Source organism: Peromyscus maniculatus, chromosome 8 (assembly GCF_049852395.1).
Source record: "Peromyscus maniculatus bairdii isolate BWxNUB_F1_BW_parent chromosome 8, HU_Pman_BW_mat_3.1, whole genome shotgun sequence".
Lineage (NCBI taxonomy): Eukaryota > Metazoa > Chordata > Mammalia > Rodentia > Cricetidae > Peromyscus > Peromyscus maniculatus.
Window position 1 is genome coordinate 69,806,932 of NC_134859.1, and position 27,633 is coordinate 69,834,564.

General features: G+C 46.4%; 1 protein-coding gene and 3 pseudogenes across 2 annotated transcripts; 3 read left to right on the forward strand and 1 right to left on the reverse strand.

Moving 5' to 3' along the window:
* On the reverse strand, nt 1-27,310 carry LOC143266739 (schlafen family member 2-like). Of its 2 annotated transcripts, none has more exons than XM_076543018.1 (2): nt 27,170-27,310; nt 1-2,163 (listed from the first exon to the last, which is right to left on the reverse strand). In XM_076543018.1, the coding sequence occupies exon 2, from the start codon at nt 2,121-2,123 to the stop codon at nt 1,059-1,061; it is 1,065 nt and encodes a 354-aa protein (XP_076399133.1). In that variant the 5' UTR covers nt 2,124-2,163; nt 27,170-27,310; the 3' UTR covers nt 1-1,058. The 2 variants fall into 2 exon arrangements, with proteins under 2 accessions (XP_076399133.1, XP_076399132.1); XM_076543017.1 differs by lacking the exon at nt 27,170-27,310 and adding an exon at nt 11,822-11,978.
* LOC143266961 (eukaryotic translation initiation factor 2-alpha kinase 1 pseudogene) lies at nt 9,097-10,602 on the forward strand (annotated as a pseudogene).
* Nucleotides 16,814-18,321, forward strand: LOC143267080 (eukaryotic translation initiation factor 2-alpha kinase 1 pseudogene; annotated as a pseudogene).
* Nucleotides 24,447-25,973, forward strand: LOC102917440 (eukaryotic translation initiation factor 2-alpha kinase 1 pseudogene; annotated as a pseudogene).
* Nucleotides 27,311-27,633: the final 323 nt, after the last annotated feature.

A 27,633-nucleotide genomic window follows, 5' to 3' on the forward strand; every position in this document is an offset into this window, starting at 1 on the left:
TTCTGGAGAAAAGGGTTTATTTGGCTTACATTTCCACAGTGTAGTCAGCATTGAAGGAAGCCTGGAAAAGAACTCAAACAGTGCAGGAACCAGGATGCAGGAGCTGATGCAGATGCTGGGCTCTCCCATATCAATCACTGGTTTAGAAAATGTCCTGGGCAGCAGAGCCTGAAAGGTGGCTCCACCCCTTGCCAGCGGTGGCACTCAGGTGATCGGGCCCTACCCCTCACAAGGGCAGTGGTGGAGAGCTGGCCCTGGTGCACAGGTGCAGGGGAGTGGGTGGACTGACCATCTCAGCTACCACCCAGTCCCAGGTCCAGGGTTTCGAGTTGGCTCACCCCAGCATCTACCCCAGCCATGAACTGCTGGCATATGTGAGGGGCTGATCTTTAGAAGCATAGTTGCAGGACATCCGTGACACAGGATTACAATAAAGAGGATGTCTGAAAGGGGTGCAGAGGAGGATCCAGTATTGATAGTGTAGTAGAAGCCAGAACCCTTGAACCCCAACAATAACTCATTGCAACAAACATTTGTCAGTAAAGATATCTGAGCAAAAGATTATACTGTGTGACACACCACAGCTCCCATGGCAAGATTTATTTTTTAATTTTTATTTAGATTTTTTGGGGTTTTTTATTAATTTATTTATTGGTTGTTGTTGTTTTCTTTTGCAAAGAAGGTTGCAAAGGCAGTGAGCAGTTGGGGAGAGATAGAAAGATGATGTGAATTGGGGTGTAATTTCCAAAGAACCAATAAAAAGTTAAACAAGAAAAAAAAGAAGAAAGAAAATGTCCTGCAGACTTGGCTAAAGCCTGAACTATGAAGGCCTTTTCTTTTCTCAACTGAAGTCCACAGCAAGGAATGGTTCATTGACAGTAGACCTCTACTGAAGAATCCTCACCAGTTAGACAGCTTCAGGAACAGGCAGGCTTAACCCACTTGTAGCCATGAAATGCTTCAGCTGTGACAGGCCAGAAGGATGGCATTGTTGAAGGCTCCAGGTGTTCCTTGAGAGCAGCAGCTAATACATAAGCAGTCAGTAGGCATGTGTGAACTCATTCACCAATGGTGCTAGAGCTTGGTTGGCCATCTATCATGATCTTGACCCATTCCTCTGTAGTAAACCTCTTCACACAGCTGTCTTCCACGTGCCAGGAATCAGGCTCTGCAGAGAACACAGCACAGCAGAATCTCTCCACTCTGAGTGCACAGACATAGGAACACACAGCTCCAGGTCTGTGGACTGGGATGAATTTGCATGTGTACTTTATCTTCTCCTGCTCCTCACAGAAGTGAGTGACAGGCAGCTGTTGGATGCATTTGTCTATTTCACTCTCTAGATGTTCAAGATCGCTCCTCTCTGCTTCAAAACCAATGATTTGCTGTTCGTTCCCATCCAAACCAATGAACAAATATCCCCCTTCAGTGTTGGCAAATGCAGAAACATGTCGAGGGATGAGCTCTTTAATGCGCTTCTGCAGCTGTTTCCCTGAAAGCAATGTAACTTCAGCAAAGGTGGATCTGGAGAAGGGGAAGTCTTCCTGGTGCTGAAATTGTGTCTTGTTAAAAACTGCAGCAGCCAGGTCCTCCACGTGACTCTCTTCTTCTACTCCAGGGCAGACTCTGTGTGCAGGCAGCTCTGGTCCCACACAGGATCGCCCTCCAGTTTCTTTCAGGTCTTGGAGGAACTCGAGAGCAGCAGCAGCATTCACTTCAACCGAGGATGACATGCTTCTGGTGTACAAATTGGTTCTCAGGGTGCCAATCGGCAGCCCAAAGACGTCCAGGCTCCACGATTTTACAAAGATATAAACGTAGCCTCCATCCTCCGTGACGTCTAGGTGCCAATTAACAAATGGCAGACATTTACAAAGAGAGGCTTCCAAATCAAGTCCCAGTCCATCCCTGGTGAGGTTATAATCTTCATTTTCAATTTGAACCTTGATCACCCCACCTCCAGAGTTCAGGAGAGCACACACAGCTTGAGAGATGTTTTCATTCTCCCGTTTTCTGAGGTGACAGCTCTTCATTTTCTTTCTATTCTTCTCCCCGAGTGTGAGTGCTCCGACATCTAGAACCAGTTGAGCACAGTCTGTTTCCAGATCAACAGTGACGGCCATTCCTCCAGCAGCCTTTGCAATTTCAAGCTAAATTTCTTTCCTGTAAAACAGACAGAGCCTTTAGAATGAGACCTAACCAGAAGAGAGCAAATCTGTACTGTGGAGCCAACAGCACAATCTTTGGCTACATCTGTTCCACAGGACTGGTCACCATGCAGGTGGAGAAACAGTTTTTTTTTTTTTCAGAGACTTTGCACTCATTAGCTGAACTTATAAGCCTACAGGTTTTTCAGATGTGATGTTACAAGTGTAGGTAAGCCCTTGGAATTTTCAATCCCATTTTAATCTTCACTCACATCTTTTCCAGTCCTTGATATAGTATCCAGCCTCCTCTAAATAAACCCCAGTGGAATCTGTGTGACTTTTATCTTTTATGAAATATAGGCTTTAGTTATGCAATTTTTTTAAGATTTATTTATTTTATGTCTACTGATGTTTTACCTGCATGTCTGTCTTATGGACCATGTGCATGTAGTAGCCCCGGAGGCTAGAAGATGGTATCAGATCCCTTGGAACGGGAGTTACAGGTGTTTGTAAGCACTATGTGGGTGCTGGGTATTGAAATCTTGTATTCTGGAAGACCAGTAAGTGCTTCCAATCACTGAGCCATCTTCCTAGCTCAGCTTTCAAATTATTTATGATTAGTATTCATTCTGTCTATTTTGTAATTAGGCTATTTGTTTACCTTTAACTGAGTGCATTATCTTCTTGGATATTAACCCTTTATCAGACTGTGCATTACAAATATCTTCTCCCTCTGTAGATTGTCTGTTTTTTCATTGCTGTGCAAGAACAATCTAGTTTGATGAAATCACAGGTCTACTTTGATTTTTTTTTTCTTGTGCTTTAGGAAACATCAGGACACGTTTTTTTCTCTGTTGCTGTGACAAATATCCCGAACAAAAGCAACTTCAGGTTGGAACAGGTTTAATTCCAGCTCACCATCCACCACTGAGGAATGTCAAAGCAGGAAGTGGAAGGCAGGCCTACTTACTATTCCACACAACACTACCTTTGACCAAAGAACTCACTTCTCAGCCAAAGAAATGTCCCAGAAATCATGAAGGATGTTGCTGGCTGGCTAGCTTTCTTCTGCTGTTCAGTTTTCTCTGTCTTGGGACTGGAGCTGCCCAAAGGGTTCTGGACCCTCCTACATCAATTAACAATCAAGACAATCTCACACACAGACCAATCGATTATAGGCAATCCCTCAACTGATGTACTCTTCCCAGATAATTCTAGGTTGGGTCCAGTTGACAGTAGAGCCAATCAAGGCAACATCCAAATGACCTTTGCCAAAACTTGGTCATGTAACTTTCCTTCTGTGTCTTTTCTTAGTAGTTTTTGTGTTTCTTACATATTTTTTCTGGTCTTACATTTCTATGTTTAATTAATTTTGTATTCGGCTTGTGTAATATGGTGTAGGAAAAGGTCAAATCTCATTCTCTACACGTGGACATCACCTCAAGTGTCTGAACAACTTTGTCTACTGTCTACTGTCTTATTTTCTCTGAAGGAAATCTTGCTTATTTGCTTCCTGGTTTTGCATGGGCCTTGATTTCCTATTGTTCATAAGCGTTTTGGGTTTAGATTAAAAACTGTCCAGTTAAGAAAGTCACTAGCTCTGCTAATCTTTCCAGGGCACCTCCATGCCTGTCTTTACTAGTTAGCTGGGCATGCCCTCATCCTCAGCCTCAGCATGAAGTCAGCCTTGAGGCCTAGGTGGCTGGGGAGGTGGCTCTGTTGGGAAAGTGTTTGTTGTGCAGCATGAGGACCTGAGTTTGGATTTCCAGCCCCCACCTAAAATCTGAGAATGACTTTATGTGCCTAACACCCCAATGTTGGTATCAAAGACGGGGGTCCCTAGGTCTAATTAACCAGGTAGTTCTTTCTTCTCAAATTATAGCACTGACTCTGGGGGAAATTTCTTCAGAAGGAAACTGGGGATTCAGGGTGTCTAGTCAGTTATGTTTGACAGGAAAGAGGATGACATTCTCACTCTGCCACAATTGCAGGTTGGTAAGAAATTGCAGAAAAGAGGGGACTGAGGTGGTTGAGCCATCCAGGTGTGAGCCCATTTTCCTTAATACCCTGCCAGAGATCATCATCTCCAACCAAAAGGCTTCAAGGAACCTACCATGATGTTGGCCATGGGAGGCTGATGTGGGCATTGTGAGCTTGAGGCATGCAGAACACATACAGTGAGTTAGAGGCCAGCCTGGGGCAAACACCAAGACATTGTCTGCCTCCCTCCCCTCTAAAATATGCAAACAAAACCACAACCGAAGTAAACTGGAACTAAAGCAGCCTGTACTGCCAGAAGGGAGCAGTTTCAGTTCTGCCCAGTTAGAAGCTGCAGACCCGCCCTGTTCCATGCCCTGCTGAGCAGTCTCAGGTCCTCATTGTCTCCCAGCCCCTCCTCTCCAGCACCCTCCTTATCAGGACCTGTGCTAAGCAGCACCCCTGGGTCACTCTCCACATGGAAATAGGACAGAAGTCACATCTCACACCAAGTGCCAAAGGACAATACTCATGTCCCCAGGAAATGTGGAACTCAAAGGGGATGCAATACAGTCCTAGTTAATGGAGTTGTGGGCTAGTCCTGGACACTGGCCTTCTCACTGCAAAACCTGTGACTGTGTTAAATTTTCAATGGTTCCCCTCTGGATAAGTGAGACAGTTGATTAGCTTGATCTGTTTGGGAGGCATCCAGGCAGTGGGACCAAGACCTGTCCTCAGTGCATGGGCTGGCTGTTTGGAACCTGGGGCTTATGCAGGGACACTTGGCTCAGCCTGGAAGGAGGGGACTGGACCTGCCTGGACTGAATCTACCAGGTTGAACTCAATCCCCAGGGGAGTCTTTACCCTGGAGGAGATGGCTATCCGGGGTGGGCTGGGAGGAAGTTGGAGGGCCGGAGAGGGGAGGACAAAAGAATCCGTGGCTGGTATGTAAAATTAAATTATAAAATAAAATTTTAAAAAATTTCAATGGTTCAAAATTCACTTCTTTTAAGAATGTCTCTGGGACACAATCCTTCAAAAACAAACAGGACAAGTAAGCCACAAAACCAGGCATGTAAATTCATTATCCACTTTGTAACTTCAGGTCTGGTTTACAAAACAGATTCCCCCATCACCTTTATAAACCTTTTGCCTATGTGCCATGTGTGTCTACCCTCTATCCAGAGGATGTCCCTTGTTCCTCCTGGACAAATACCCCTGTCCCCTTTTCCTTTTCTCCTTCCTTTATTCTCCCTTCTCCCCTATCTCCTTCACCAGTGCATCCTAGCCCATTCTAATACAGATCTAAATCTAAATCTAAAATTAAATCTATCTAGATCTAAATCTAAATCTCCCTTTTCCTCCACCTAAAAGTTGCCCATAAATTCTGGGGGGTGAGGCTGCAAGCCTTCAATCCCAGCACTCGGGAGGAAGAGCTAGGTGGATCTCTGTGAGTTCTAGGGGCAGCCTGGCCTACAGAGGGAGATCCAGGACAGGCACTAAAACTGCAGGGAGAAACTCTCAAAAAAAACCTTAAAAAAAAAATAAAAATAAAAAATGACTCCTGCAAGGTGATTTGCTGCACGTTTCTGCCTGAATCAGAAAAGAGCCACTTTAAGTTAACTTTCCTGCTCCCACTTAGAAAAGAATCTCTGAGTAAAAACAGGTATTTGGCTGGGGTTTATAACTAATCTGGAGTCTGAGTTTCACAGAAAAGATTCAGTGTACTTCAAAAAGTGTTACAGTAGAGGTTTTTAGTATAGTTCACCTCACTTCAGAAAGTGTTACAGTAGAGATTTTTAGTATACTTCACCTTATTTCAGGAAGTGTTATACAGTAGTGCTGTTTTGGATACTTCCCCTCACTTCAGGAAATGTTAAACAGTAGTGCTGTTTTGGATACTTCCCTTCACTTCAGGAATTGTTAAACAGTAGTGCTGTTTTGGATACTTCACCTCACTTCAGGAAGTGTTAAACAGTAAAATGGTGGCACACATGCCTTTAATTATAACATTCCAGAGGGAGAGATGCACCTGGATCTCTGTGAGTTCAATGATACACTGGAAACAGCCAGGCAGGGTAACAAGAGACTTTAATCCCAGGAAGTGATAGCAGAAAGCAGAAACGTATTTAAGGGGTGGTATTTAAATGCTTTTAGGCTTTTGAGCAGCACAGTTCAGCTGAGAGGCATCCAGTCTGAGGCAACAGGATCAGCTGAGGAACTGGCAAGGTGTGCTGGCTGTGGCTTGTTCTGCTTCTCTGATCTTCCAGCTTTAACTCAATACCTGGCTCCAGGTTTGTTTTTGTTAATAAGACATGTTAAGTTTCATGCTACAGACAGTACCTCCACACTTGTCTATTACAAATTCCCTTTTACACTTTGCTTCCTTTGGCAGAGGACTGGACAGAATATACATCACTTGGCTCTTGAGGGACCAACAGTGACATAACATTCTGGTCCATGCTCTGTTGGGAACTGGAGGGTGTTAGGCCCCTGTGTATTTATGTACAGTGTTAGGTTCAAAGGAAACTCCAGTTCCCCACACTCCAAAAGCCAATCCAAGTAGTGAGAAATGAGCTCAAATTAGACTATAGGAAGATTTCTGGTAATTAGATGAAAGCCAGCATTCCCGGCAAATTGGTGAAGTCAGTTTCTGTGAACCAAAGACTAAAATCAAAAACACTGATGACAGCTTATGTTGGACAGGGTGTGGAGCAAGGGGAACACTCCTGCTCTGCAGGTGGGAGTACAAACTTGTAGAGCCACATTGGAAATCAGTATGATGACTCCTTAGAAAATAGGGAATCAATCTACCTCAAGAGCCAATGATACCACTCTTGGGCATATACCCAAGTGATGCTCAATGATACCACAAGGACACTTATTCAACTATGTTCATAGCAGCATTATTCCTAATAGCCAGAAGCTGGAAACAGCCTAGATGCCCCACAACCAAAGAACGAATCAAGAAAATTTCGTACACATACTCAATGAAGTATTACCCACCTGTAAAACTCCAGAAGAGCTAGGAAACAAGGAACACCCTAAGAGGGATGCAGGGATCGATTTGGGAAGGGGAAACAGAAGAGATCTCCATGAATAAACTGAGGATGCCGTGGGGGAAGAGAAGAGGTGATGGAGGATGAGAACATGAGGGAACACCATGGTTGGTCTGGGGCAGAGTAGGAATGGAAGAGCAAGGAAAGAAATATCTTGATAGAGGGAGACATTATGGGGTAAGGGAGAAACCTGGTGCTAGGGAAATTCCCAGGAATCCACAAGGACGACCACCGATAGACTACTAGAAATAAAGAGGGTGCCTGAGCTGGACTACACTGGTAAACAGGTTGGTGAATACCATAACTGTCATCATAGAGCCTTCATCCAATAACTGGAGGAAGCAGATGCAGAGATTCACAGCCAACCACCAGGCCGAGCTCTGGGTGTCCAGGTGAAGAGAGGAGAGAGGGATTATTTTAGCCAAAAGGGGGGGGGGCATCGAGATCATGATTAGGACATCTACAGAGACAACTGAACCTAGCTCATAGGAACTCACCAACTTTAGACCAACGGCTCTGGAACCTACATGGGATCAGACTAGGCCCTCTGAAAATAGGAAGACAGTTGTATAATTTGGTCTGTTTGAAGGGCCCTTGGCAGTGGGATTAGGACTTATCCCTGGTGCATGAGTGGGCTTTCTGGAGCCCATTACCTATGGCCAGAGGCCTTGCTTAACCTTGATGCAGGAGGAAGAGACTTAGTCCTGGCTCAACTGTGTATAGCAGGCTTTTCTGCCCCGCCATGGGAGGGGAGGCCTTCATTTGTTGGAGTTCAGCATGGGGGAAGGGTCAAGGAGGGGAAGGCTGGGAGGGAACAGGAGGAGGGATGAGAGGGAGAATCCATGGTTTGTATGTTAAATGAATAAAAATATCATTAATAAAAAAGAAGAAATAAAATTAATCACCTCACCCTAACACAGGGTTTCCCCTCATCACCTTTATAAACCTTTTGCCTATGTGCCATGTGTGTCTACCCTCTATCCAGAGGATGTCCCTTGTTCCTCCTGGACAAATACCCCTGTCCCCTTTTCCTTTTCTCCTTCCTTTATTCTCCCTTCTCCCCTATCTCCTTCACCAGTGCATCCTAGCCCATTCTAATACAGATCTAAATCTAAATCTAAAATTAAATCTAAATCTACATCTAAATCTCCCTTTTCCTCCTCCTAAAAGTTGCCCATAAATTCTGGGGGGTGAGGTTGCAAGCCTTTAATCCCAGCACTTGGGAGGAAGAGCTAGGTGGATCTCTGTGAGTTCGAGGGGCAGCCTGGCCTACAGAGGGAGATCCAGGACAGGCACTAAATCTGCAGGGAGAAACTCTGGAAAAAACCTAAAAACCTAAAAAAAAAAAAAAAAAAAAAATGACTCCTGCAAGGTGATTTGCTGCACGTTTCTGCCTGAGTCAGAAAACAGCCACTTGAAGTTAACATTCCTGGCCCCACTTAGAAAAGAATCCCTGAGTCAAAACAGATATTTGGCTGGGGTTTATAACTAACCTGGAGTCCGAGTTTCACAGAAAATATTCAGTGTACTTCAAAAAGTGTTAGAGTAGAGGTTTTTAGTATAGTTCACCTCACTTCCGGAAGTGCTATACAGTAGTACTGTTTTGGATACTTCCCTTCACTTCAGGAAGTGTTAAACAGTAGTGCTGTTTTGGATACTTTCCCTTACTTCAGGAAGTGTTATACAGTAGTGCTGTTTTGGATACTTCCCCTTACTTCAGGAAGTGTTACAGTGGCGTTTTTAGTATAGTACTTCTTTTCAAGGACTCACAGTGGCTATATATTGATTCCACAAAGCCAATTTCTCTCAAAGGCTTGCCTGGAGAGGTACTGTGAAGTGCTGGTTCTCACTGGGTAGGTCCTACTGTATTGGCTCTGTTTGTTCTAAAGGAAAGAATTAACTTGGAACACGAAACGAGTGCTTGGAAAATGACCATTGTTGTTGATCAGGAGATGGACTATGCACAAACCTCACGCTACTTAAATGAATTTGAAGAGCTTGCCATCTTAGGAAAAGGAGGATATGGAAGAGTATACAAGGTCCAGAACAAAATAGACCGTCAGCATTATGCAATTAAGAAAATCCTGATTAAGAGTGCAACTAAAACAGACTGTATGAAGGAGCTACGAGAAGCAAAGGTTCTGGCAGGTCTCCGACACCCCAACATTGTTGGCTATCACGCTTCATGGCTAGAACTTGTTCGTGTGGTTCAGCCACAAGACAGAGTTCCCATTCAACTGCCCTCTCTTGAAGTACTGTCGGAGCATGAAGGGGACAGAGATCAAGGTGATATTAAAGACAATGAAAGCAGCTCATCCATTATCTTTGCTGAACACACCTCAGAAAAAGAGAAACCTTTTGGTGAATCTAACATTAAAAACGAGAATAACAACTTGGTGAGCCGCACTGCTGATTTAGTGATCAGCAACAGCAGTGAATTTGAATCGTCCACTGAGCTCCAAGAAAATGACTCGACCGATTTGTCTATCAGACCAGTTGTCAAGCATCAGCTGCCACTGGGGCATAACTCAGACTTGGAAGGGAATTCTACATCCACGGATGAGTCCTCTGAAGGCAATTTGAACCTGCTGGAGCAGACAGAGGTTCGGTACCACCTGATGCTGCACATCCAGTTGCAGCTGTGTGAGCTGTCCCTGAGGGACTGGATAGCCGAGAGGAACAAGCGGAGCCGGGAGTATGTGGATGAAGCTGCCTGTCCCTCCGTCATGGCCAGTGTTGCAACAAAAATATTTCAAGAATTGCTGGAAGGTGTCTTTTACATGCATAACATGGGCATTGTCCACAGAGATCTGAAGCCTAGAAATATTTTTCTTCATGGCCCTGATCAGCAAGTAAAAATAGGAGACTTTGGTCTGGCCTGTGCACACATCATACAGAAGAGCTCAGGCTGGACCAGCAGACATGGAAAGGGAATGCCGACACATATGTCCAGAGTGGGGACCTGTCTGTATGCGTCACCCGAACAGTTGGAAGGATCCGAGTATGATGCCAAGTCAGATATGTATAGCCTGGGTGTGATCCTGCTCGAGCTCTTTCAGCCATTCGGGACAGACATGGAGCGAGCAACAGTCTTAACAGGCATAAGGACTGGTCGGATACCCGAATCCCTTAGTAAGAGGGGTCCGGTACAAGCCAAGTATATCCAGCTCCTAACTGGGAGGAATGCATCACAGAGACCGTCTGCTCTTCAGCTGCTGCAGAGTGAACTTTTCCAGACAACTGGAAATGTTAATCTCACATTGCAGATGAAGATAATAGAGCAAGAGAAGGAAATTGAAGAACTAAAGAGGCAACTCAGCCTCCTTTCCCAGGACCAAGGGCTGAAGGGATGAGAGGGAAAGCGGGGGCCTAGCTGTATAGCCTGAATTATGCTGCCCACCATGGGAAAGTGGACTTACACTCTTTGGGAGGCATCCAGGCAGTGGGACCAAGACCTGTCCTCAGTGCATGGGCTGGCTGTTTGGAACCTGGGGCTTATGCAGGGACACTTGGCTCAGCCTGGAAGGAGGGGACTGGACCTGCCTGGACTGAATCTACCAGGTTGAACTCAATCCCCAGGGGAGTCTTTACCCTGGAGGAGATGGCTATCCGGGGTGGGCTGGGAGGAAGTTGGAGGGCCGGAGGGGGGAGGACAAAAGAATCCGTGGCTGATATGTAAAATTAAATTAAATTATAAAATAAAATTAAAACAAAAAATTTTCAATGGTTCATAATTCACCTTTTTTAAGCATGTGTCTCGGACACAATCCTTCAAAAACAAACAGGACAAGTAAGCCACAAACCCAGGCATGTAAATTCATTAACCTCTTCGCAACTTTAGGTCTGGTTTACAAAACAGATTCCCTGCCCCCACTCCGAAATTGCAGTGTTGACTGGAAAAAATTCCCTGAGACATTGACTTGGCATTTAAGGTGTCTTGTTAGCTGTCCTCAGAAGGGAAGAACATGGCATTCAGATGCCAGGGCTCAGACTGGCAGGAAAACACACTGGGACAGGAGCAGGAGCTGCCTCTTGGAGAAGAAAGAGACATGCAGCAAGCACTCTGTGCTCCTCTGAGGTGCTTTGCATTTGGTCTGGAGAGCATTGTAAGCTTTCTGGGCTCCAGTGCACTTACTTCCTTTCTCATCTAGAATGCTGTTCCTGCCTGCCTGGAGGACATGTTTATCCAACTTCCCACAGGATCAGGTCTCCCTGTGAATGGGGAAGCCTCAAGGGGCTCTGGAGAGCAAGCAGCAGGAGCCTGATCCACTCACACCCTCTGCTGTCTGCCTCACTAGTACAGGCTCAGACCAAGCAGAACCTGAACTCTCTTCCTGGACTCTTAAGGCCTCCTCCCTCCTCCCCAAGCAAACAAAGGCATTTGCTGGCACCCTCAGCTCACCAGGTGCCCTAGTCCTCCACAGCCTGGACTTTGTCAAAACGGGCCTAGGAAGACTCCAAGGAGCCAAGAGTCCTAATAGAATCATAAACTTTCCAAGTTCCCCTGAGAGACAATGTTTGTACTGATGTCCCCATATGATCCCAGAGACTCTAGACTGTACCCTGGGATGGAAGTGAAGGGCAGAAAGGGCAGGAGGGGTTGGAGCTTGAGGAGGCTGGAATGAAGTGGTCACTTACCCAGGAGCACTGAGGTTGCCTAGCTGCTTTGTTTGAAGTGCAGGCCTCATGCCTGCTCCCAGTCAGCCCCCTGTTGAGCAGACTGCTTCTGCCTCAGCTCTGGTGTCTTACTGCAAACTTGAGAACTGCTTGTCTCTCTCTACCCCACCCTCAGTCCAGGAAGTGAAATTGCATAGTGGAAGCCAGAAGGCGCCCATGCGTTTTCTATTGGTCAGAATGAAACACAGGCTCATAGCTGGGTAACCAGACCTTTTCATAGCCACTGCAACTGGCATTTCCAGAGCAGCAGGGCTGTCCCTTTACTCAAAAGAGCAGGTGGCCCTGTTAATGGCCCTGGAGTCACTCCAGCCCAGGGCTTAAGACATTCAGTACTGCTCCACTGGAAATGCAAATAGGTGAGATGCCCTCTGGGTGCTCCCAGGATCTTAAAGCCCATCTTGGGAGACAAGTTTCTAAGGGATTCCCAGGGCTATCTAAAGTGATCACCCCTCCTGCCATTTTGTTATAGTAATACTTGCCAAATTTGTTATGTTGAAAACCAGCCTTAAGAAACTGATTGTGGTTTTGAGCACATATGAACTGGGCAAAATATTCAGATTTCTTGACATTTTCCTAATGTGCTATGCTCATGCTCCGCCCACCGGCAGCCTCTCCTATGCTATTCTTCCTAAGAAACAACAGCCTTGGAAAGGCAAGGGCCCCAGAAATGTTCAGCTTACTGAGGCATCTCTGCTGTGAATCGCTTTGTCTGGGAGCGCCCCCCAAACCCCACTCCTGACTCTGCTGCTTGCTAGAAGTGCAGCCCAGAATCCCACTGTCCCTCCAGCCTAGTCCTCCAGAACCAGGGCTCATCCACATGTGCTGAGCTTCATCTCCTGTCACCACCAGGCCAGATCTGAGGACATTGCTTCACAGGCCTTAAGAGTCTTTCCTTTCATCTCTAATTTAAGAAAGAACAGGAAGGTGGTCCTTTCCCAGGGAGGCAGGAAGCAACTAAGAAGAAACCATATGCAGAGCATGAGGGAGGATATTCTGATCTATGCCCAGAGAGTGAGCAAAGACAGAAATCCCCCTCTGTACTCAACATGTCTGGAGGTGGGGAGGAGGAATCTTAGGAGAGTGAGGCAGTGAACCCAGACAGTGAGCCTCCTCCACTCCAAGTCAAGAGCCTTGTGAGCACCAATGCACCCTCCCTCTTCCTAGGAATGGAAGGTCCTAGGGCTAGCACTAGGGTCAGGGCAAGCCAATGATCTGGGCTTTGGGTTTGTCAGGGAGGAAGGGGAAGAGGGTGGAGACACTGGCAGAACCAGGGAGGAGCAGCCTCTAGAGGAAGCATCTGCAAAAAGAGGTGCCAGTGCTTGTGGTGTGTGTGTCTCAAGTCTCTCCAGTTAACCTTCTCCTTCTCTCTTTCCCTTTCCCTCTTCTCTCTCCTCTGTCCTCCTAGCTTTTTCTCAATCAATCCTCAGAGTCCAAGTCAGTCACAAAGTCAGAAAAAAGAACTGGCTGGGCTTCCTTTCCTCCAGCTTCCCTGATTCCTGTGTAACCCAGCCATGTTGACTAGTTCAGCCCTTTTGCCCTTTTAGCCTCTTGGTCTCCTGACCTCCTGGCCTCTTGCCTCCTGACTAGGAGTAGCTCAGTCTGCCAGTCATGTTCTCTCTGGACCCTTCCAGAAGCTTCTGGCTTTTTCTCTCCCTCCCATCTACTGTAAATCTTCTCTTCCACCATACCTAGGAGCAGTCATGTCCTCTTTTAAGTTCTTTTTTTCATTCACCGAACCTGTCTTTAGATCTTTCTTCTCTTTTCAAGGTTTATCCACTTACTTTGTAGAGGAATACTTTGAGCAGAATACAGTCAGTGTCGACAGTTGTCGTGATATTGTGCTCCCCAAAATATTGTGTACCCTAATAAACTTATCTGGGGCCAGAGAACAGAACAGCCACTAGATATAGAGGCCAGAAAATGGTGGCACACATGCCTTTAATTATAACCTTCCAGAGGGAGAGATGCACCTGGATCTCTGTGAGTTCAATGATACACTGGAAACAGCCAGGCAGGGTAACAAGAGACTTTAATCCCAGGAAGTGATAGCAGAAAGCAGAAACATATTTAAGGGGTGGTATTTAAATGCTTTTAGGCTTTTGAGCAGCACAGTTCAGCTGAGAGGCATCCAGTCTGAGGCAACAGGATCAGCTGAGGAACTGGCAAGGTGTGGTGGCTGTGGCTTGTTCTGCTTCTCTGATCTTCCAGCTTTAACTCAATACCTGGCTCCAGGTTTGTTTTTGTTAATAAGACATGTTAAGTTTCATGCTACAGACAGTACCTCCACACTTGTCTATTACAAATTCCCTTTTACACTTTGCTTCCTTTGGCAGAGGACTGGACAGAATATACATCACTTGGCTCTTGAGGGACCAACAGTGACATAACATTCTGGTCCATGCTCTGTTGGGAACTGGAGGGTGTTAGGCCCCTGTGTATTTCTGTACAGTGTTAGGTTCAAAGGAAACTCCAGTTCCCCACACTCCAAAAGCCAATCCAAGTAGTGAGAAATGAGCTCAAATTAGACTATAGGAAGATTTCTGGTAATTAGATGAAAGCCAGCATTCCCGGCAAATTGGTGAAGTCAGTTTCTGTGAACCAAAGACTAAAATCAAAAACACTGATGACAGCTATTGTTGGACAGGGTGTGGAGCAAGGGGAACACTCCTGCTCTGCAGGTGGGAGTACAAACCTGTAGAGCCACATTGGAAATCAGTATGATGACTCCTTAGAAAATTGGGAATCAATCTACCTCAAGAGCCAATGATACCACTCTTGGGCATATACCCAAGTGATGCTCAATGATACCACAAGGACACTTATTCAACTATGTTCATAGCAGCATTATTCCTAATAGCCAGAAGCTGGAAACAGCCTAGATGCCCCACAACCAAAGAATGAATCAAGAAAATTTCGTACATATACTCAGTGAAGTATTACCCACCTGTAAAACTCCAGAAGAGCTAGGAAACAAGGAACACCCTAAGAGGGATGCAGGGATCGATTTGGGAAGGGGAAACAGAAGAGATCTCCATGAATAAACTGAGGATGCCGTGGGGGAAGAGAAGAGGTGATAGAGGATGAGAACATGAGGGAACACCATGGTTGGTCTGGGGCAGAGTAGGAATGGAAGAGCAAGGAAAGAAATATCTTGATAGAGGGAGACATTATGGGGTAAGGGAGAAACCTGGTGCTAGGGAAATTCCCAGGAATCCACAAGGACGACCACCGATAGACTACTAGTAATAAAGAGGGTGCCTGAGCTGGACTACACTGGTAAACAGGTTGGTGAATACCCTAACTGTCATCATAGAGCCTTCATCCAATAACTGGAGGAAGCAGATGCAGAGATTCACAGCCAACCACCAGGCCGAGCTCTGGGTGTCCAGGTGAAGAGAGGAGAGAGGGATTATTTTAGCAAAAAGGGGTGGGGGGCATCAAGATCATGATTAGGACATCTACAGAGACAACTGAACCTAGCTCATAGGAACTCACCAACTTTAGACCAACAGCTCTGGAACCTACATGGGATCAGACTAGGCCCTCTGAAAATAGGAAGACAGTTGTATAGTTTGGTCTGTTTGAGGGGCCCTTGGCAGTGGGATTAGGATCTATCCCTGGTGCATGAGTGGGCTTTCTGGAGCCCATTACCTATGGCCAGAGGCCTTGCTTAACCTTGATGCAGGAGGAAGAGACTTAGTCCTGGCTCAACTGTGTATAGCAGGCTTTTCTGCCCCGCCATGGGAGGGGAGGCCTTCATTTGTTGGAGTTCAGCATGGGGGAAGGGTCAAGGAGGGGAAGGCTGGGAGGGAACAGGAGGAGGGATGAGAGGGAGAATCCATGGTTTGTATGTTAAATGAATACAAATATTTTTTAATAAAAAAGAAGAAATAAAATTAAACACCTCACCCTAACACGGGGTTTTCCCCCATCACCTCTATAAACCTTTTGCCTATGTGCCATGTGTGTCTACCCTCTATCCAGAGGATGTCCCTTGTTCCTCCTGGACAAATAGCCCTGTCCCCTTTTCCTTTTCTCCTTCCTTTATTCTCCCTTCTCCCCTATCTCCTTCACCAGTGCATCCTAGCCCATTCTAATACAGATCTAAATCTAAATCTAAAATTAAATCTAAATCTACATCTAAATCTCCCTTTTCCTCCTCCTAAAAGTTGCCCATAAATTCTAGGGGGTGAGGTTGCAAGCCTTTAATCCCAGCACTTGGGAGAAAGAGCTAGGTGGATCTCTGTGAGTTCCAGGGGCAGCCTGGCCTACAGAGGGAGATCCAGGACAGGCACTAAAACTGCAGGGAGAAACTCTGGAAAAAACCTAAAAACCTAAAAAAAAAAAAAAAAAAAAAAAAAAAAAAAAAAAAAAAAAAAAAAAATGACTCCTGCAAGGTGATTTGCTGCACGTTTCTGCCTGAGTCAGAAAACAGCCACTTGAAGTTAACATTCCTGGCCCCACTTAGAAAAGAATCCCTGAGTAAAAACAGGTATTTGGCTGGGGTTTATAACTAACCTGGAGTCCGAGTTTCACAGAAAATATTCAGTGTACTTCAAAAAGTGTTACAGTAGAGGTTTTTAGTATAGTTCACCTCACTTCAGGAAGTGCTATACAGTAGTACTGTTTTGGATACTTCCCTTCACTTCAGGAAGTGTTAAACAGTAGTGCTGTTTTGGATACTTTCCCTTACTTCAGGAAGTGTTATACAGTAGTGCTGTTTTGGATACTTCCCCTTACTTCAGGAAGTGTTACAGTGGCGTTTTTAGTATAGTACTTCTTTTCAAGGACTCACAGTGGCTATATATTGATTCCACAAAGCCAATTTCTCTCAAAGGCTTGCCTGGAGAGGTACTGTGAAGTGCTGGTTCTCACTGGGTAGGTCCTACTGTATTGGCTCTGTTTGTTCTAAAGGAAAGAATTAACTTGGAACACGAAACGAGTGCTTGGAAAATGACCATTGTTGTTGATCAGGAGATGGACTGTGCACAAAACTCACGCTACTTAAATGAATTTGAAGAGCTTGCCATCTTAGGAAAGGGAGGATATGGAAGAGTATACAAGGTCCAGAACAAAATAGACCGTCAGCATTATGCAATTAAGAAAATCCTGATTAAGAGTGCAGCTAAAACAGACTGTATGAAGGAGCTACGAGAAGCAAAGGTTCTGGCAGGTCTCCGACACCCCAACATTGTTGGCTATCACGCTTCATGGCTAGAACTTGTTCGTGTGGTTCGGCCACAAGACAGAGTTCCCATTCAACTGCCCTCTCTTGAAGTACTGTCGGAGCATGAAGGGGACAGAGATCAAGGTGATATTAAAGACAATGAAAGCAGCTCATCCATTATCTTTGCTGAACACACCTCAGAAAAAGAGAAACCTTTTGGTGAATCTGACATTAAAAACGAGAATAACAACTTGGTGAGCCGCACTGCTGATTTAGTGATCAGCAACAGCAGTGAATTTGAATTGTCCACTGAGCTCCAAGAAAATGACTCGACCGATTTGTCTATCAGACCAGTTGTCAAGCATCAGCTGCCACTGGGGCATAACTCAGACTTGGAAGGGAATTCTACATCCACGGATGAGTCCTCTGAAGGCAATTTGAACCTGCTGGAGCAGACAGAGGTTCGGTACCACCTGATGCTGCACATCCAGTTGCAGCTGTGTGAGCTGTCCCTGAGGGACTGGATAGCCGAGAGGAACAAGCGGAGCCGGGAGTATGTGGATGAAGCTGCCTGTCCCTCCGTCATGGCCAGTGTTGCAACAAAAATATTTCAAGAATTGCTGGAAGGTGTCTTTTACATGCATAACATGGGCATTGTCCACAGAGATCTGAAGCCTAGAAATATTTTTCTTCATGGCCCTGATCAGCAAGTAAAAATAGGAGACTTTGGTCTGGCCTGTGCAGACATCATACAGAAGAGCTCAGGCTGGACCAGCAGAAATGGAAAGGGAATGCCGACACATACGTCCAGAGTGGGGACCTGTCTGTATGCGTCACCCGAACAGTTGGAAGGATCCGAGTATGATGCCAAGTCAGATATGTATAGCCTGGGTGTGATCCTGCTCGAGCTCTTTCAGCCATTCGGGACAGACATGGAGCGAGCAACAGTCTTAACAGGCATAAGGACTGGTCGGATACCCGAATCCCTTAGTAAGAGGGGTCCGGTACAAGCCAAGTATATCCAGCTCCTAACTGGGAGGAATGCATCACAGAGACCGTCTGCTCTTCAGCTGCTGCAGAGTGAACTTTTCCAGACAACTGGAAATGTTAATCTCACATTGCAGATGAAGATAATAGAGCAAGAGAAGGAAATTGAAGAACTAAAGAGGCAACTCAGCCTCCTTTCCCAGGACCAAGGGCTGAAGGGATGAGAGGGAAAGTGGGGGCCTAGCTGTATAGCCTGAATTATGCTGCCCACCATGGGAAAGTGGATTTACACTCTTTGGGAGGCATCCAGGCAGTGGGACCAAGACCTGTCCTCAGTGCATGGACTGGCTGTTTGGAAACTGGGGCTTATGCAGGGACACTTGGCTCAGCCTGGAAGGAGGGGACTGGACCTGCCTGGACTGAATCTACCAGGTTGAACTCAATCCCCAGGGGAGTCTTTACCCTGGAGGAGATGGCTATCCGGGGTGGCCTGGGAGGAAGTTGGAGGGCCGGAGGGGGGAGGACAAAAGAATCCGTGGCTGATATGTAAAATTAAATTAAATTATAAAATAAAATTAAAACGAAAAATTTTCAATGGTTCATAATTCACCTTTTTTAAGCATGTGTCTCGGACACGATCCTTCAAAAACAAACAGGACAAGTAAGCCACAAACCCAGGCATGTAAATTCATTAACCTCTTTGCAACTTTAGGTCTGGTTTACAAAACAGATTCCCTGCCCCCACTCCGAAATTGCAGTGTTGACTGGAAAAAATTCCCTGAAACTTGGACTTGGCATTTAAGGTGTCTTGTTAGCTGTCCTCAGAAGGGAAGACCATGGCATTCAGATGCCAGGGCTCAGACTGGCAGGAAAACACACTGGGACAGGAGCAGGAGCTGCCTCTTGGAGAAGAAAGAGACATGCAGCAAGCACTCTGTGCTCCTCTGAGGTGCTTTGCATTTGGTCTGGAGAGCATTGTAAGCTTTCTGGGCTCTAGTGCACTTACTTCCTTTCTCATCTAGAATGCTGTTCCTGCCTGCCTGGTGGACATGTTTACCCAACTTCCCACAGGATCAGGTCTCCCTGTGAATGGGGAAGCCTCAAGGGGCTCTGGAGAGCAAGCAGCAGGAGCCTGATCAACTCACACCCTCTGCTGTCTGCCTCACTAGTACAGGCTCAGACCAAGCAGAACCTGAGCTCTCTTCCTGGACTCTTAAGCCCTCCTCCCTCCTCCCCAAGCAAACAAAGGCATTTGCTGGCACCCTCAGCTCACCAGGTGCCCTAGTCCTCCACAGCCTGGACTTTGTCAAAACGGGCCTTAGGAAGACTCCAAGGAGCCAAGAGTCCTAATAGAAACATAAACTTTCCAAGTTCCCCTGAGAGACAATGTTTGTACTGATGTCCCCATAGGATCCCAGAGACTCTAGACTGTACCCTGGGATGGAAGTGAAGGGCAGAAAAGGCAGGAGGGTTGGAGCTTGAGGAGGCTGGAATAAAGTGGTCACTTACCCAGGAGCACTGAGGTTGCCTAGCTGCTTTGTTTGAAGTGGAGGGCTCATGCCTGCTCCCAGTCAGCCCCCTGTTGAGCAGACTGCTTCTGCCTCAGCTCTGGTGTCTTACTGCAAACTTGAGAACTGCTTGTCTCTCTCTACCCCACCCTCAGTCCAGGAAGTGAAATTGCATAGAGGAAGCCAGAAGGCGCCCAAGGCGTTTTCTACAGGCTCATAGCTGAGTAACCAGACCTTTTCATAGCCACTGCAACTGGCATTTCCAGAGCAGCAGGGCTGTCCCTTTACTCAAAAGAGCAGGTGGCCCTGTTAATGCCCCTGGAGTCACTTCAGCCCAGGGCTTAAGACATTCAGTACTGCTCCACTGGAAATGCAAATAGGTGAGATGCCCTCTGGGTGCTCACATTATCTTAAAGCCCATCTTGGGAGACAAGTTTCTAAGGGATTCCCAGGGCTATCTAAAGTGATCACCCCTCCTGCCATTTTGTTATAGTAATACTTGCCAAATTTGTTATGTTGAAAACCAGCCTTAAGAAACTGATTGTGGTTTTGAGCACATATGAACTGGGCAAAATATTCAGATTTCTTGACATTTTCCTAATGTGCTATGCTCATGCTCCGCCCACCGGCAGCCTCTCCTATGCTATTCTTCCTAAGAAACAACAGCCTTGGAAAGGCAAGGGCCCCAGAAATGTTCAGCTTACTGAGGCATCTCTGCTGTGAATCGCTTTGTCTGGGAGCGCCCCCGAAACCCCACTCCTGACTCTGCTGCTTGCTAGAAGTGCAGCCCAGAATCCCACTGTCCCTCCAGCCTAGTCCTCCAGAACCAGGGCTCATCCACATGTGCTGAGCTTCATCTCCTGTCACCACCAGGCCAGATCTGAGGACATTGCTTCACAGGCCTTAAGAGTCTTTCCTTTCATCTCTAATTGAGAAAGAACAGGAAGGTGGGCCTTTCCCAGGGAGGCAGGAAGCAACTAAGAAGAAACCATATGCAGAGCATGAGGGAGGATATTCTGATCTATGCCCAGAGAGTGAGCAAAGACAGAAATCCCCCTCTGTACTCAGCATGTCTGGAGGTGGGGAGGAGGAATCTTAGGAGAGTGAGGCAGTGAACCCAGACAGTGAGCCTCCTCCACTCCAAGTCAAGAGCCTTGTGAGCACCAATGCACCCTCCCTCTTCCTAGGAATGGAAGGTCCTAGGGCTAGCACTAGGGCCAGGGAAAGCCAATGATCTGGGCTTTGGGGTTGTCAGGGAGGAAGGGGAAGAGGGTGGAGACACTGGCAGAACCAGGGAGGAGCAGCCTCTAGAGGAAGCATCTGCAAAAAGAGGTGCCAGTGCTTGTGGTGTGTGTGCCTCAAGTCTCTCCAGTTAACCTTCTCCTTCTCTCTTTCCCTTCCCCTCTTCTCTCTCCTCTGTCCTCCTAGCTTTTTCTCAATCAATCCTCAGAGTCCAAGTCAGTCACAAAGTCAGAAAAAAGAACTGGCTGGGCTTCCTTTCCTCCAGCTTCCCTGATTCCTGTGTAACCCAGCCATGTTGACTAGTTCAGCCCTTTTGCCCTTTTAGCCTCTTGGTCTCCTGACCTCCTGGCCTCTTGCCTCCTGACTAGGAGTAGCTCAGTCTGCCAGTCATGTTCTCTCTGGACCCTTCCAGAAGCTTCTGGCTTTTTCTCTCCCTCCCATCTACTGTAAATCTTCTCTTCCACCATACCTAGGAGCAGTCATGTCCTCTTTTAAGTTCTTTTTTTCATTCACCGAACCTGTCTTTAGATCTTTCTTCTCTTTTCAAGGTTTATCCACTTACTTTGTAGAGGAATACTTTGAGCAGAATACAGTCAGTGTCGACAGTTGTCGTGATATTGTGCTCCCCAAAATATTGTGTACCCTAATAAACTTATCTGGGGCCAGAGAACAGAACAGCCACTAGATATAGAGGCCAGAAAATGGTGGCACACATGCCTTTAATTATAACCTTCCAGAGGGAGAGATGCACCTGGATCTCTGTGAGTTCAATGATACACTGGAAACAGCCAGGCAGGGTAACAAGAGACTTTAATCCCAGGAAGTGATAGCAGAAAGCAGAAACATATTTAAGGGGTGGTATTTAAATGCTTTTAGGCTTTTGAGCAGCACAGTTCAGCTGAGAGGCATCCATTCTGGGGCAACAGGATCAGCTGAGGAACTGGCAAGGTGTGGTGGCTGTGGCTTGTTCTGCTTCTCTGATCTTCCAGCTTTAACTCAATACCTGGCTCCAGGTTTGTTTTTGTTAATAAGACATGTTAAGTTTCATGCTACAGACAGTACCTCCACACTTGTCTATTACAAATTCCCTTTTACACTTTGCTTCCTTTGGCAGAGGACTGGACAGAATATACATCACTTGGCTCTTGAGGGACCAACAGTGACATAACATTCTGGTCCATGCTCTGTTGGGAACTGGAGGGTGTTAGGCCCCTGTGTATTTCTGTACAGTGTTAGGTTCAAAGGAAACTCCAGTTCCCCACAATCCAAAAGCCAATCCAAGTAGTGAGAAATGAGCTCAAATTAGACTATAGGAAGATTTCTGGTAATTAGATGAAAGCCAGCATTCCCGGCAAATTGGTGAAGTCAGTTTCTGTGAACCAAAGACTAAAATCAAAAACACTGATGACAGCTATTGTTGGACAGGGTGTGGAGCAAGGGGAACACTCCTGCTCTGCAGGTGGGAGTACAAACCTGTAGAGTCACATTGGAAATCAGTATGATGACTCCTTAGAAAATTGGGAATCAATCTACCTCAAGAGCCAATGATACCACTCTTGGGCATATACCCAAGTGATGCTCAATGATACCACAAGGACACTTATTCAACTATGTTCATAGCAGCATTATTCCTAATAGCCAGAAGCTGGAAACAGCCTAGATGCCCCACAACCAAAGAATGAATCAAGAAAATTTCGTACATATACTCAGTGAAGTATTACCCACCTGTAAAACTCCAGAAGAGCTAGGAAACAAGGAACACCCTAAGAGGGATGCAGGGATCGATTTGGGAAGGGGAAACAGAAGAGATCTCCATGAATAAACTGAGGATGCGGTGGGGGAAGAGAAGAGGTGATGGAGGATGAGAACATGAGGGAACACCATGGTTGGTCTGGGGCAGAGTAGGAATGGAAGAGCAAGGAAAGAAATATCTTGATAGAGGGAGACATTATGGGGTAAGGGAGAAACCTGGTGCTAGGGAAATTCCCAGGAATCCACAAGGACGACCACCGATAGACTACTAGAAATAAAGAGGGTGCCTGAGCTGGACTACACTGGTAAACAGGTTGGTGAATACCCTAACTGTCATCATAGAGCCTTCATCCAATAACTGGAGGAAGCAGATGCAGCCAACCACCAGGCCGAGCTCTGGGTGTCCAGGTGAAGAGAGGAGAGAGGGATTATTTTAGCAAAAAGGGGTGGGGGTCATCAAGATCATGATTAGGACATCTACAGAGACAACTGAACCTAGCTCATAGGAACTCACCAACTTGAGACCAACAGCTCTGGAACCTACATGGGATCAGACTAGGCCCTCTGAAAATAGGAAGACAGTTGTATAGTTTGGTCTGTTTGAGGGGCCCTTGGCAGTGGGATTAGGATCTATCCCTGGTGCATGAGTGGGCTTTCTGGAGCCCATTACCTATGGCCAGAGGCCTTGCTTAACCTTGATGCAGGAGGAAGAGACTTAGTCCTGGCTCAACTGTGTATAGCTTTTCTGCCCCGCCATGGGAGGGGAGGCCTTCATTTGTTGGAGTTCAGCATGGGGGAAGGGTCAAGGAGGGGAAGGCTGGGAGGGAACAGGAGGAGGGATGAGAGAGAGAATCCATGGTTTGTATGTTAAATGAATAAAAATATTTTTTAATAAAAAAGAAGAAATAAAATTAAACACCTCACCCTAACTCGGGGTTTTCCCCCATCACCTCTATAAACCTTTTGCCTATGTGCCATGTATGTCTACCCTCTATCCAGAGGATGTCCCTTGTTCCTCCTGGACAAATACCCCTGTCCCCTTTTCCTTTTCTCCTTCCTTTATTCTCCCTTCTCCCCTATCTCCTTCACCAGTGCATCCTAGCCCATTCTAATACAGATCTAAATCTAAATCTAAAATTAAATCTAAATCTACATCTAAATCTCCCTTTTCCTCCTCCTAAAAGTTGCCCATAAATTCTGGGGGGTGAGGTTGCAAGCCTTTAATCCCAGCACTTGGGAGAAAGAGCTAGGTGGATCTCTGTGAGTTTGAGGGGCAGCCTGGCCTACAGAGGGAGATCCAGGACAGGCACTAAAACTGCAGGGAGAAACTCTGGAAAAAACCTAAAAACAAAAAACAAAACAAACAAACAAAAAAATGACTCCTGCAAGGTGATTTGCTGCACGTTTCTGCCTGAGTCAGAAAACAGCCACTTGAAGTTAACATTCCTGGCCCCACTTAGAAAAGAATCCCTGAGTAAAAACAGGTATTTGGCTGGGGTTTATAACTAACCTGGAGTCCGAGTTTCACAGAAAATATTCAGTGTACTTCAAAAAGTGTTACAGTAGAGGTTTTTAGTATAGTTCACCTCACTTCCGGAAGTGCTATACAGTAGTACTGTTTTGGATACTTCCCTTCACTTCAGGAAGTGTTAAACAGTAGTGCTGTTTTGGATACTTTCCCTTACTTCAGGAAGTGTTAAACAGTAGTGCTGTTCTGGATACTTCCCCTTACTTCAGGAAGTGTTACACTGGCGTTTTTAGTATAGTACTTCTTTTCAAGCACTCACAGTGGCTATATATTGATTCCACAAAGCCAATTTCTCTCAAAGGCTTGCCTGGAGAGGTACTGTGAAGTGCTGGTTCTCACTGGGTAGGTCCTACTGTATTGGCTCTGTTTGTTCTAAAGGAAAGAATTAACTTGGAACACGAAACGAGTGCTTGGAAAATGACCATTGTTGTTGATCAGGAGATGGACTATGCACAAACCTCATGCTACTTAAATGAATTTGAAGAGCTTGCCTTCTTAGGAAAGGGAGGATATGGAAGAGTATACAAGGTCCAGAACAAAATAGACCGTCAGCATTATGCAATTAAGAAAATCCTGATTAAGAGTGCAACTAAAACAGACTGTATGAAGGAGCTACGAGAAGCAAAGGTTCTGGCAGGTCTCCGACACCCCAACATTGTTGGCTATCACGCTTCATGGCTAGAACTTGTTCGTGTGGTTCGGCCACAAGACAGAGTTCCCATTCAACTGCCCTCTCTTGAAGTACTGTCAGAGCATGAAGGGGACAGAGATCAAGGTGATATTAAAGACAATGAAAGCAGCTCATCCATTATCTTTGCTGAACACACCTCAGAAAAAGAGAAACCTTTTGGTGAATCTGACATTAAAAACGAGAATAACAACTTGGTGAGCCGCACTGCTGATTTAGTGATCAGCAACAGCAGTGAATTTGAATCGTCCACTGAGCTCCAAGAAAATGACTCGACCGATTTGTCTATCAGACCAGTTGTCAAGCATCAGCTGCCACTGGGGCATAACTCAGACTTGGAAGGGAATTCTACATCCACGGATGAGTCCTCTGAAGGCAATTTGAACCTGCTGGAGCAGACAGAGGTTCGGTACCACCTGATGCTGCACATCCAGTTGCAGCTGTGTGAGCTGTCCCTGAGGGACTGGATAGCCGAGAGGAACAAGCGGAGCCGGGAGTATGTGGATGAAGCTGCCTGTCCCTCCGTCATGGCCAGTGTTGCAACAAAAATATTTCAAGAATTGCTGGAAGGTGTCTTTTACATGCATAACATGGGCATTGTCCACAGAGATCTGAAGCCTAGAAATATTTTTCTTCATGGCCCTGATCAGCAAGTAAAAATAGGAGACTTTGGTCTGGCCTGTGCAGACATCATACAGAAGAGCTCAGGCTGGACCAGCAGAAATGGAAAGGGAATGCCGACACATATGTCCAGAGTGGGGACCTGTCTGTATGCGTCACCCGAACAGTTGGAAGGATCCGAGTATGATGCCAAGTCAGATATGTATAGCCTGGGTGTGATCCTGCTCGAGCTCTTTCAGCCATTCGGGACAGACATGGAGCGAGTAACAGTCTTAACAGGCATAAGGACTGGTCGGATACCCGAATCCCTTAGTAAGAGGTGTCCGGTACAAGCCAAGTATATCCAGCTCCTAACTGGGAGGAATGCATCACAGAGACCGTCTGCTCTTCAGCTGCTGCAGAGTGAACTTTTCCAGACAACTGGAAATGTTAATCTCACATTGCAGATGAAGATAATAGAGCAAGAGAAGGAAATTGAAGAACTAAAGAGGCAACTCAGCCTCCTTTCCCAGGACCAAGGGCTGAAGGGATGAGAGGGAAAGTGGGGGCCTAGCTGTATAGCCTGAATTATGCTGCCCACCATGGGAAAGTGGATTTACACTCTTTGGGAGGCATCCAGGCAGTGGGACCAAGACCTGTCCTCAGTGCATGGGCTGGCTGTTTGGAACCTGGGGCTTATGCAGGGACACTTGGCTCAGCCTGGAAGGAGGGGACTGGACCTGCCTGGACTGAATCTACCAGGTTGAACTCAATCCCCAGGGGAGTCTTTACCCTGGAGGAGATGGCTATCCGGGGTGGGCTGGGAGGAAGTTGGAGGGCCGGAGGGGGGAGGACAAAAGAATCCGTGGCTGATATGTAAAATTAAATTAAATTATAAAATAAAATTAAAACAAAACATTTTCAATGGTTCATAATTCACCTTTTTTAAGCATGTGTCTCGGACACGATCCTTCAAAAACAAACAGGATAAGTAAGCCACAAACCCAGGCATGTAAATTCATTAACCTCTTTGCAACTTTAGGTCTGGTTTACAAAACAGATTCCCTGCCCCCACTCCGAAATTGCAGTGTTGACTGGAAAAAATTCCCTGAGACTTGGACTTGGCATTTAAGGTGTCTTGTTAGCTGTCCTCAGAAGGGAAGACCATGGCATTCAGATGCCAGGGCTCAGACTGGCAGGAAAACACACTGGGACAGGAGCAGGAGCTGCCTCTTGGAGAAGAAAGAGACATGCAGCAAGCACTCTGTGCTCCTCTGAGGTGCTTTGCATTTGGTCTGGAGAGCATTGTAAGCTTTCTGGGCTCCAGTGCACTTACTTCCTTTCTCATCTAGAATGCTGTTCCTGCCTGCCTGGTGGACATGTTTACCCAACTTCCCACAGGATCAGGTCTCCCTGTGAATGGGGAAGCCTCAAGGGGCTCTGGAGAGCAAGCAGCAGGAGCCTGATCCACTCACACCCTCTGCTGTCTGCCTCACTAGTACAGGCTCAGACCAAGCAGAACCTGAGCTCTCTTCCTGGACTCTTAAGCCCTCCTCCCTCCTCCCCAAGCAAACAAAGGCATTTGCTGGCACCCTCAGCTCACCAGGTGCCCTAGTCCTCCACAGCCTGGACTTTGTCAAAACGGGTTATGAAGACTCCAAGGAGCCAAGAGTCCTAATAGAAACATAAACTTACCAAGTTCCCCTGAGAGACAATGTTTGTGCTGATGTCCCCATATGATCCCAGAGACTCTAACTGTACCAGGGGATGGAAGTGAAGGACAGAAAAGGCAGGAGGGGTTGGAGCTTGAGGAGGCTGGAATGAAGTGGTCACTTACCCATGAGCACTGAGGTTGCCTAGCTGCTTTGTTTGAAGTGCAGGGCTCATGCCTGCTCCCAGTCAGCCCCCTGTTGAGCAGACTGCTTCTGCCTCAGCTCTGGTGTCTTACTGCAAACTTGAGAACTGCTTGTCTCTCTCTACCCCACCCTCAGTCCAGGAAGTGAAATTGCATAGAGGAAGCCAGAAGGCGCCCAAGGCGTTTTCTATTGGTCAGAATGAAACACAGGCTCATAGCTGGGTAACCAGACCTTTTCATAGCCACTGCAACTGGCATTTCCAGGGCAGCAGGGCTGTCCCTTTACTCAAAAGAGCAGGTGGCCCTGCTAATGCCCCTGGAGTCACTTCAGCCCAGGGCTTAAGACATTCAGTACTGCTCCACTGGAAATGCAAATAGGTGAGATGCCCTCTGGGTGCTCCCAGGATCTTAAAGCCCATCTTGGGAGACAAGTTTCTATGGGATTC

Bases quoted from the DNA above. Each gene is read 5' to 3' on its own strand.
- LOC143266739 (XM_076543018.1), bottom strand. From the start codon at position 2,123: ATGGCCGTCACTGTTGATCTGGAAACAGACTGTGCTCAACTGGTTCTA.